At 42.5% G+C, this 11,952-nt stretch overlaps 1 protein-coding gene across 1 annotated transcript in view; it reads right to left on the bottom strand.

The window, feature by feature from the left end:
* HAUS4 (HAUS augmin like complex subunit 4) overlaps window positions 1–7,131 on the bottom strand; it is a 9,565-nt gene extending 2,434 nt beyond the window's left edge. The window contains exons 1-5 of the mRNA XM_007951244.1: window positions 7,077–7,131; window positions 4,410–4,552; window positions 4,189–4,320; window positions 3,710–3,844; window positions 2,128–2,224 (exon numbers count right to left, since the gene is read on the bottom strand). Of these exons, the coding sequence (XP_007949435.1) occupies window positions 2,128–2,224; window positions 3,710–3,844; window positions 4,189–4,320; window positions 4,410–4,552; window positions 7,077–7,131 (562 nt within the window). The remainder of the gene's footprint in view (window positions 1–2,127; window positions 2,225–3,709; window positions 3,845–4,188; window positions 4,321–4,409; window positions 4,553–7,076) is intronic.
* Window positions 7,132–11,952: the final 4,821 nt, after the last annotated feature.

Genomic DNA, 11,952 nt, shown 5'->3' with positions numbered 1-11,952 from the left:
CCCCCCCCCCTTTTTTTTAAATGATTTTGAGTTTTGTTCCACATTGTAAATGGCAAAGTTTTTGTTATATATATTTTACCATAATAATTTTTTTTAAATAAGAAAGTCCCTTTCTCAAAATTAGGAGCTCTTGTGGCAGAGCAGTTAAATGCTCAGCTGCTAACCTATAGGTCAGTGGTTTGAACCCACCAACTGCTCCAAGGGAGGAAGACAGGCAGTGTGCTACCATAAAGATTACAGCCTTGGAAACCCTACAGATCAGTTCTATTCTGTCCTTTATGGTTGCTATGAGTCAGAATTGACTCAACAACAATGAGTTTGGTTTTGGTTTTGTCAAAATCAAATTCTTTTTACTCTCACCTTCATTTCAGATTTGGCCCTTAATTCTTTTTCTTTTTTTTTTCTTTTTGTGATTTGGATGAAAATTTACAGGGCAAATTTACTTTCCATACAGCAGTTCACATACACTTTGTCTCATGACATTGATCACATCCACCACAATGCAACAGCTTCCCTCCCACTTCCTCCTGATAGTTACCTCTTCCCTGTGTCCATCCCTCCATGCACTCCCGCCCCTTGAGCTGTCTCCCAGTGCATAAACAGCCCTTCTTTCTCCCATCATTGTTCTCTCCAAAGAGTGTATCTACCTCAGGTAAATGTTCAACTCATATGCTTGTCTTTTATTTGGCTGGAAACCACAGGTGTGGGTCCAATTCCAGACCTGAAGGGCAGCTAGGGGCCATAATCTCAGTGGATCGCATGGTATGCCAGTTGCTAGGACTAATTCTTTCCATAAATTTTTGGTTTTCTTCATTCTTCCTTGCTCTGGACGAGGAGAGACCCATCGTTGCATCTAAATGGCTGCTTGCAGGCTTTTAAGATCCCAGTCACCACTCACCAATGTAGAAGGTGGAACAATGTTTTGTGTAGTATGTTATGCCAATTGAGCTTGATCTCCCCTGCGACTATGGTCCCAAGCCCACAGGTTCAACTACTTGGTCCCTCTGGCTGTGACCAAGTGACTACAACCTTGTCCCTTGTCATCTCTATTATACACCTGGGAATTCAGATGATACAAATAAACTTATATGACCACTGTCTGCCAACCCTATACATGGTCTTGGGTACACTCCCCGCTACATAGACATACCTACTAGTTCAGCCTGTCCACCCATCTATCCACCTGTATACCCGTGTTTGCCTTCACTGACAACGCAGTACTATATGTGCAAAAGGGTTCATCTTTGTTGTCTGTACCCCCATGTACCTCCCTATGACTTCCTCTTTCTCAGTGCCACCATGTTGATCACTCACATTCGGTACATTGCCCTTCTCTTCACCCAAATCAATACTTATCTCTACTTATCTAACAGTGTTCCCTACCCTGCCCTCCCACCCCTGGTAACCAACAAAGAAAATTTCCTTCCATAGATCAACCCTTCCTTGAGTTTTACAATAACGAACTAATACAATATTTGTCCTTTTGTGATTGACTTATTTCACTCAGCATAATATCCTCCAAGTTCATCTACATTATGTGGTGTTTTGCAGATTCTGGATTATTCTTTAGGGTTGCATAGTATTCCATTGTGTGTATGTACCATAGTTTGGTTATCCATTCCTCAGTTGATGGACACCTAGGTTGTTTCTATTTTTTGGCTATTGTAAATAGTGCTGTGATGAACATGGGTGTGCATATGTCTGTTCTTGTCATGGCTCTCACTTCTTTAGGATATATACCTAGTAATGGAATGGCTGGGTCAAATGGTATTTCTAATTCCAACTTTTTGGCCCTTAATTCTTAAGCTGCAGAAGTAAAGACAAAGAGGATAGCTCTGAGCCTAAACTTTCTACCCTGTGCCATTCGGATCCTCTTAAGAGAGAACTCATCCTTCTTAGCAACAGGAGGACACTCCTCTTAGCATCTAGCACTTAGCCAAATAAAATAAGTCCTTACAAAATCCCTTACTTTTATAATACCCACAGGGAAACAAACAAATAAGCATCTCTAATGCTTCCCAACTTCTATCCCAAACTGAAAGGTTTAATACACCAACTATTTTTAAAAGAGCAGGCAGGGTCCCCTGAAGACCAGCTGTGAGCAGAGCACAGAGAGCCAGGACTCACCTGAATTGGGATCATGATAGCAGAGCAGGGTGAAACACTTCTTCTTGAGCTGTTCCTCTACTTCTCGCTGGAGCCTAGGTCTCATCCACAGGAAGTCCTCCAGCCATAGAAATAGAAAGAGAGATGCAAATAGAACTCTTAGAATTAGCAAGATCCAGTCAATGAGTAGCTGATGATAACAACCTCAATAATAACCAAAGAAAATGCAAGAAAAGATATCAGGGAGATTCATTTATAGCCTATCGAATTAGCAAAGATTAAAATGATTGTCAAGATCCCATAGTGATGAAAACATGGGAGCTAGGAGCACTGAGAATACCTTTCTAGAGAGCAGTTTGGCAATATGTACCAATAGTTATATATGTATATCCTCTGGCTCTCTGTGCTCTGCTCACAGCTGGTCTTCAGGGGACCCTGCCTGCTCTATTAGCACTAACTCCAGGGAAACTGTCATGTAAGGGAGCATAGGCATATATGAACTAGCATGTTCATATCAGTGTGGTTTCCAATAGCAAACATCTGAAAACAATTTTAAAGTCTATTAATAACTTTAGGCAAATTGTGCTAATCTATAAAATGGAATCCTCAAACCAAACCAAACCAAACTCACTGCTGTCAAGTCGATTGGACTCATAGCGACCCCCTCCTTGGGTTTCTGAGATGTTATCTCTATGGAAGTAGATTGCCCAGTCTTCCTTCCGAGGAGTGGCTTGTGGGTTTGAACCACCAGTCTCTGGTTAGTAGTCAAGCGCCTTAGGCACTACGCCACCAGAGCTCCCCAATGGAATCCTAGTGGTGATATATGCTGATAAGAACACTGAGCACTAACTATGTGCTTACACACGGTGCTCAGAGTGCATTTGTTGTTGTTATTTTGCCATTGAGTCGCTCCGATTCATAGCGACCCCTCCTTGGGTTTCCAAGGCGGTATCACTAAGGAAGTAGATTGCCCAACCTTCCTTCTGAGAAGTGGCTAGTGGGTTTGAACCACCAGCCTTCTGGTTAGCAGTCAAGTGCCTTAGGCACTATGCTACCGGAGCTCCTACAGAGTGCATTAGGAGGTATCATCTTATTTACATTTATTTACTGACTTGAAAAAATGTCTAAAATATATTGAGTGAAAGCAAATTATACTCTCTATATAAGCATGGGGAAGCTCTGGTAGCATAGTACCTAAGGCATCTGACTACTAACCAGAAGGCTGACGGTTCAAAACTCACCAGCCACTCCTCAGAAGGAAGATTGGGCAATCTACTTCTGTAGCAATACTGTCTCAGAAACCCAAGGAGGGGTCGCTATGCGTCAGATCCAACTCAATGGCAGTGATTTTTTTTTTTTTGGATATAAGCATGGAGAGTATAATACCATTTATATCAAGCTGTATATAATTCTAACTGTATTTATTTCTAAATGTAAGATTTAAGCTTTTACTTTCTCCTTTGTAACATTTTTCTTCCTCAAGTTTGACCACCAAGAATGTGTATTGTTTTTACAAAAACACTAAAGCTTAGCAAACTTTTTTAGATATGGAAAAAATTATGCTGTTTTTTTCCTTTGGTCCTAATATCTGCCTGCCCCCAACCTCTGAGGGTGGCATGAGCTCCAGAAGGTCTGCTTTCTCCAGCCCCAGCAATGAAGGCATTTCCTTCTCCTGAGCGGGACCCAAGAGCCGTGTCAGTTCAGTCACTAGTAGCCGCTGTTCAAGGGTCTCATGAAACTAAAAGAGAGAATAAAAAAACAAAAAGGAATTAATATAAAATTTCTCCCACTCCACCTCTTTCACCCTCACAAACCAGTTCTTCACACATTTTTAAAGTCCTCAAACATGTCATCGCCTTCAGATAGCTCCTAGTTTGAAAATATCTCCTCCTTTTCAATCTTTCTTTTAAAACTCTGACAACACACCCACTCTTTCTCCCAAATTACAGTTCATTTCTTTTTTGATAACCCGTTACTCAAAGCTGTTTCCCACAGATCACATAATCACACAAAGCCTGATTAAGTTGGCCTGCTCATTTCTATAGCTGGTAATCAACCCCTACTTCATGTCTTCTGCCTCACCTTTTTGTCCTCAGAAGTTAAACTTGTGTCTTGTATCTTCACATAGTAGTCCACAAGGAGCTCTTGGATGACCCTCTGCAGAATCTCAGACCTCAACCATGCTGTCTTATGCAGTCGAACTTCTTTCCATGCCTAGAAAACCAAAAAATTCCAATTAGGAACCTCTCTCTCTGGGAAGTACTTTCCGTATCTCCTATCATCCCTTCCCCCACAGCCTTTACCTGAGCCTGTTCCTTTGCCAGAGTGAGGCTTAAGCCACTTTCATCCACATGCTGTGAGAGATTCAGAAGTAGATTGCCGAAGTATGGGTTCTGTAACAGGTCCTCTTCATTCAGGTTACAAGGAGGAAGCTGTTTATTGCATGCTTTAAAGGGACAATAAAGCAAAGAAGGTCTAGGCTCTGACTTTATGTAATTGAGCATAACTAAATTTATACTTGCTTCCAAAAAGAACTTTTTTTGATAGAGAAGATTTCTAAATCTAATGAGAGTTATTTTTAAAATATCCACAAATAAGCTAAGGCAATACTCAGTGTAACCAGCAACTGTTTAATATAGTTGTTAGTTGCCTCTGAGTCAGCTCCAACTCATGGTGACTTGACATACAACAGAATGTAACACTGTCTGGTCTTGTGCCATCTTCATGATTATTGGAATGTCTGAGTCCGTTGTTGCAGCTACTGTATATTTTCAGTGCCTTACAACTCATCTTCCAGCATTATATCAGACAATATTCTGTTGTGATCCCTAGGGTTAAGGAGATTGCCAGGCCTTTCTTCAAAGTCTACTTTAATCTGGAAGTTCCACTGAAGCCTAGAAGCTCTGGTGGCATAGTATCTAAGGCATTTCACTGCTAACCAGAAGACTGATGGTTCAAACCCATCAGCCACTCCTCGGAAGAAAGACTGGGCAATCTACTTCTGTAGATACCTCCTCAGAAACCCAAGAAGGGGTCATTAGGAGTGGGAACCGACTTGATGGCAGTGAGTTGAGTCCACTAAAGCCTGTCCATCATGGGTGATCCTGCTGGTATTTGAAGTAGAAAAGCTTCGAGCATCATAGCAATATGTATGCTATCATAGTATGACAAAATGAGAGATGGGTGGTGGCTATGTAATATACAAGGATGTCGATCAAGAATTAGAGAACCAACCTCTAATTGTTGTGTGCTGTTGAGTCGATTCCAACTTACAGTGACCCTATGACTGCCTGTGACAGAATATGACTGCCCCATAGGGTTTTCTAGGCTGTAATCTATGGCAGCAGATTGCCAGGTCTTTTCTCTAGCAGAATGGCTGGTAGTTTTCAACCAGTTGCCTTTCAGGTTAGCAACCAAGTGCTTAACCATTGTGCCACAAAGTATCCTCTAATAAAACTAAGGTCTTAGAAAACAGAAATGTAGTTGGAAAGTATTAAGACAAATAGAATCAAGAATAAGGGACCCTTTAGAAGGGATCACCACAATACCCAAAATGGCTCATTCATATAGAGTAACTGGAATTCATAAGGAAGAAAAGAAAAAAGAACATGTTAAGTTTCAATTTTAGATGTGTTCTCCAGTCACATGAGCAAGACTGAGAGAGATATACTATTATAAAAAAATAAAAAACAAACTCACTGCCATCAGATCCAACTCATAGTAACCCCTCCTTGGGTTTCTGAGGCGGTATCACTATGGAAGTAGTTTGCCCAATCTTCCTTCCAAGGAGTGGCTGGTGGATTTGAACCTCCAGCCTTCTGGTTAGCAGTCAAATGCCTAAGGCACTGCACCACCAGAGATCCTATACTGTTACAAGTAAAGGAAGAATTTAACTAACCAAATTTTCACTATTATAAGTAGACTTGAATAACCCATGTGAATTCAGTAGAATGGCAGTCCATGCATGAGAAAAAAGGTACAAGAAATTGGAATGCTCTGGTTATTCCATATACCCTTTCCATCTCCTTTCCCATGTGCTACATGCTGAGCTCTTTTGTTTGACTCCTATTGACTAAACACTCAAATTTTCATTCTTTTGCCCATCATATCCAAAGTTCTTTTGGACAATAAGAAACATCTCCTTTTTTCTTCCCTAAGGTATTGAAAAGGGGGCAATGGTGGTTCAGTAGTAGAATCTTCACCTTCCATGTAAGAGACCTGGGTTCAATTCCCAGCCAATGTACCTTATGCACAGCTATCACTCATGTATTATTGGAGGCTTGCATGCTGAACAGATTTCATTGAAACTTCCAGACTAAGAAAGACTAGGAAGAAAAGCCTGGCAATTTAATTCCAAGAAAATCAGCAATGAAACCCTATGGATCACATTGGTCTGATCTGCAACCAATCATGAGGATGGTACAGGCCTGGGTAACATTTCATTCCATTGTGCGTGGGGTCACCATGAGTCTGGAGCCAACTTGATGGCAGCTAACAAGCTAGTGAAAGATTCAACATGTAAGTGGTAAAAATATAGCGCAAAACAAAAGACCCCAGCATTACAGTTCCTGAAAGATTCAAGATTAAGAAAGGATTCAAGATATAGAATTATGGAAGGATTTGAGATTTTAGACAACAAAATATGAAAAAAATTAAGATAACTAAGAACAAAGGCTTTAAGAAATTTGCTGATTACCCTTATCTTTATCATCTGCTTGCTAATACAGTATGAGAGAATCTTGAGTTTTTAGCCCACTGCACAAGCAGATACCAAACAGGAATTGGGGTGATGTTTGAACAAAAGTGTTCAAGAATGTTCATGTTATTTTAGCTTCCCCAGAAACTCAGGCTTATATGAACTGTACTGTTGAACATTATAAATCCTAAATTCTTTTTATTATAGATGGCAAGTACCTAGGTAAGTCCTCTCTGGATAAGTCATCAAACCTCTTGCAAATTGCTATCTTTACCTTGTTGGAGTACTTCTGTCCCTTCTCCAGGTAAGCAGAAATCCCCAGATGCCATTTGATTTTCTTGGGATTCTTATCTGTGGAACTGAGTGGAAGAAAACAAAAGGATGAATCAACTGGCTGGCTGCATCAGAGGAAAGTACCTGAGGTTCAAATCTCTGATGTCTACAAGCTGGGGAGGAATCTCAGGGATGCCTCTTACAGGAAAGGGCTAGCTCATCCATCCCAGGTTCCAAGCTCTTCTACAAGTTTTACGGACAGACTCACAAATGGCAAAATATTTTGTAGCACAGTGCCTAAGATTTGATTGCTAACCAGAAGGCTGGTGGTTCAAACCCACCAGCCACTCCTTGGAAGGAAGATTGGGCAATCTATTTCCTTAGAGATACCTCCTTGGAAACACAAGGAGGGGTTGCTATGAGTCGAATTGACTCGTCGGCAGTGAGTCTGGTTTTTGGTTTAAGCTGGAGTTAGAAAACCAAAAGGGAAGAACATGCTCACCATGTCTCAAGCTGAAAGAACTGAAGAAAAATTTCAAGCCTCCAGTTGTAATACTGAAAGATTCTATAAGCAAAATATTGAATGATTCAGGAAACATCAAAAGAAGATGGAAGGAATACACAGTCCCTGTACCAAAAAGAATTGGTCAATGTTCATCTGTTTCAGGAGGTGGTATTTGATTAAGAACCAATGATATTGAAGGAAGAGGTTGAAGCTGCACTTGAAGGAACTGGTGAAAAACAAGGCTCTGGGAATTGACCAGATATCCACTGAGATATTTCAACAAATGGATGCCATGCTGGAGTCACTTACCTGTGCCAAGAAATCTGGCCAACTGACTGGAAGTGATCCATATTTGTACCCATTCCACAGGAAGGTGATCCCACAGAATGTGGAAATTATAGAACAATATAATTAATACCATATGCAAGTAAAATGTTGCCGAAGGTAATTCAAAAATGGTTGCAGCAGTATATTGACAGAGAGCTTCCAGAAATGCAAGCTGGATTCAGAAGAGGATGTGAAATGAGGGATATCATTGTTGATATCAGATAGCTCTTGGCTGAAAGCAAAGAATACCAGAAAGATGTTTACTTGTGTTTTATTGACTATGCAAAAGCATTTGATTGTGTGAATCATAAAAAATTATGGATAACACTGAGAAGAATGGGAATTCCAGAACACTTAATTGTGCTCATGAGGAATTTGTACATGGACCAGGAGGCTGTCATTCAAACAGAACATGGTTAAAAATCTGGAAAGGAGTGTGTCAGAGTTGTATTCTTTCACCATACTTATTCAATCTATATGCTGAATAAATAATCCAAGAAGTTGGACTACGTGAAAAAGAACGCAGCATCAGGATTGGAGGAAGACACATTAACAACATGCGATATGCAACGACACAACCTTGCTTGCTGAAAGTGGAGAAGACTTGAAGCACTTACTGATGAAGATTAAAGACTACAGTCTACAGTATGGATTACACCTCAACATAAAGAAAAAAAAAAAAGTCCTTACAACTGGACCAATAAGCAGCATCACAATAAATGGAGAAAGGACTGAAATTGTCAAAGATTTCATATTACTTGGTCCCACAATCAACACCAATGGAAGCAGCAGTCAAGAATTCAGACACTGTATTGCACTGGGCAAATCTGCTGCAAAAGACCTTTATAAAGTGCTGAAGAGCAAAGATGTCTCTTTGAAGACTAAGGGCTGCCTAAGCCAAGCCATAGTATTTTCAATCGCCTCATATGCTCTGGTAGCATAGTGGCTAAGGCACTTGACTGCTAACCAGAAGGCTGGCGGTTCAAACCCACCAGCCACTCCTCGGAAGGAAAATGGGGCAATCTACTTCCATAGTGATACTGCTTCTGAAACTCAAGGAGGGGTCGCTATGAGTCGGGTCCGACTCGACGGCACATAACAACAACATATGCATGTGGGAGCTGGACCAAAGAAGAGATGATGCTTTTGAATTGTGGTGTTGGCAAACAATACTCAAACTACTATGCACTGCCAGAATTAACAAATCTGTCCTTAAAGAAGTGCAGCTGGAATGTTCCTTGGAAGTGAGAATGACCAGACTTTGTCTCACCTACTTTGGTCATGTTGTCAGAAGGGACCATTCCCTGGAGAGGGATGTCATGCTTGGTAAAGTGGAGAGTCAGCAGAAAAAAAGGTGAAGGCCCTCAACAAGATGGATTGACACAGTGGCTACAAAGACGGGCTCAGGTATAGCAAGGATTGTGAGGCTGGCACAGGACCGGGCAGTGTTTTAATCTCTTGTATACAGGGTCACTAAGTGTCGGAGCAGACTTGACAGCACCTAACAACAACAATAACAAGCACATAAATGTTTCCACTTGTTCCAGGTGGTCCAAAATGGAGCCTTCCTAGGAAGAAAACTCTTAATTCACTAGTCTAAACGATAGGCTCCCACTTCCCCCATGATATCTAAGTTAAAACTGCGCTACTGTTTTCCAGTTACGACTAAACTGGGGAAAGGGAAAAATACATATATCAGAGTCTGCTTTTCTCTCCCAGTCAATTAGCTAAACTTCAAATTCCACAATAGTCCTCTGTGTTTCTTTAACTTGTCCTTTCATCTAAGATCCATTGGTAGTTTTTGATCATTAACTCTTAGAATCATCCTCCAGGAGTGACAAATCATTCCATACTTGAACAACAACAACAACTAGTTTTGACATAAGAGCACTGGTAAAGAGCACCTAGAGGAAAAGAGGAAAAAAGCATGACAGGAAGACTGACAGTGAGGTCAGTGCACCCAGCGTAGCAAAGGTGTAGTTAATGCAGCTGAGGCTGGGACTTGAGCTGTCCGTATTTTGACAGATTATGGAGTACACTGCAAAGAATGACATCAACACAGGGGGCAGTAAGGATGGGCACAGTTTGGACTTAGGAGAAAAAATTTTCCATTGAACGTTATTTCCATTCCTCTGCTCTATCCCCTCCTCCTCTCTAAAAAGTACCAAACTCCAAAGGGCACTGAACCTCTCAAAGAACAGACATTGAAGGTTATTACGATTTAACACTTCATGTTCACAGAACATTTGGTTTACTCCCTCGTTTTATGAGTAACATCAAAGTAACTACTCATTTGTTTTGTAACATGGTCTAGAGGGGGACTCAGATGAGAAGTGAGAATGCTAGGACTTAATTTGCAGCTCGGCCATTGCTTCTGTGTGAATGTAAGGGAAATTCTTTTCGGTGCCAAACTTTTTTCCACCTGCAAAGCTGAGATAACGATTCTGCGTTGGATGATACATTAAGAATTAATAACACAATCGACCTGTCAACAAAAGCCCCTACTGAGTTAAGCGCAGTGTTCTAACAGTTCTGTTTATCATTGATCTAAACCCGTAAATAAAAGTTTTGCAGAGAAATTCCACGGAAATGAGAACCAACCCAAATATTTAAAATGTCAGCTGTTCTTCCCTCCCTAAGTGAACTGCACACTTCGGTTTTTTAGGGTGCTTTTCTTTACCCTTTTAAAATGTTACAGGGCGTGTACGGTGGCGGAAATCAGGCTCGATTCTCCACCCCCTGCACTCAGACATGTTAAAACGCTGCTACAGGGACCCAAGCATTTAAATGTCCTGACTCAAGCGTCTTTTAAATTCTTAGAGCTGTCTTTACACGCTGCACTGAACGTTAAATTGATTTTACAGGTATTTTCACAAGATGTGACCCTTACAGGGCCCGAGATGAATCAAAATGCCGAGAGAGCTCTCAGGCGCCCACTTCCCTTCTGTCTGGGCTGCCAAGGATTCCCAAGGGCGAGGGCGGTTTCTACGCCCGGAGACTGGACGAATTGACCCTCCCAGCGATCCTCCTCGCCGTAGACCGCCCGCCGACCCTCTGAAGCAAACCTGCGCACCAAGTGGCAGCCGAGGCTTCCGAGGGAGTGCCCAGGGGGCTGGGGCGGGCCAGCCGGCAGCGTCTACACCAGGAACCCGGACCGCGCCGGGGCTCCGGAACCTCACACTCAGGCCCCGCGCAGTTGCGGAGGGAAGCAAGGCCGGGAGGCCCACGCGGCATAGCCGAGGGAAGTGAAGAGGCCCAAAAAATCCCAAACGAGGTCTCGTGGGAGGGAGAAGGGGGCGGGGTCACCTTCGAGCGGGAACAGCAGGCCCCGCCCCTCCCCGGGCGCGCTCCCTTGATCTCCAACCGCCGGTCAGCGGTTTTTCTGGAAACCCGGGATGAAAGGGGGCAATGTCTGGAAGGATTCTTTGCCCCTACGCCTCCTCCTACCCCCAATTAAGGGTAAAATGTTGAGAACATAGTAATAATAATTGCTGACATTTTTGAGGGCCTAGGAGGAGTTTTTTGGTTTTAGGAGTCAGGCACTATTTTTGCCTTCCTATCCTCGTCTTATTTAGTTCTTAACAGCGTTTTACGAGGAAGTTACTATCATTCCCAGTTTACAGAGGGGAAAAATAAGGCGCAAAATAGTTACGTGACTTTTGTTCAAGGTCTCATCTGGGGAAGGGCGGAGTCTAATGAAGCAAGCAGCACAGCCAGAACGCTTCCTCCCACCTCAGTGAGGGGCAGTGGAGGCGTCCCTTATTTACCCCCAGCCCTGTCCCAGTGGCCCTTCTGAGCCTGCCAAGCCCCGCGAGTCTCCTCACCTGGCTTGGCTTTTAGGTGAAGCCCGCCCAGACGCATCCAGCGCTCCATCCTCTGCCTCCTGGACCTACATGACCGGCACCTTCTTCCCCTGGCTCCTCTACCCTTCCCCCTCCCCTTTTGTCTCTCATTCTCATTCACTTCTGTCTGTCTCAATCTTAAACCCAACCACATAACACCCACACCCTCTTTTCCAAGCTGGCTAGAATCTTGTCTAAAGGTA

The sequence above is a fragment of the Orycteropus afer genome, unplaced genomic scaffold (genome assembly GCF_000298275.1).
Source record: "Orycteropus afer afer isolate SDZICR_OR568_19922 unplaced genomic scaffold, OryAfe1.0 scaffold00292, whole genome shotgun sequence".
Lineage (NCBI taxonomy): Eukaryota > Metazoa > Chordata > Mammalia > Tubulidentata > Orycteropodidae > Orycteropus > Orycteropus afer.
The sequence above is the reverse complement of the archived record's forward strand: the minus strand, read 5'-3'. Positions and strand labels throughout refer to the sequence as shown.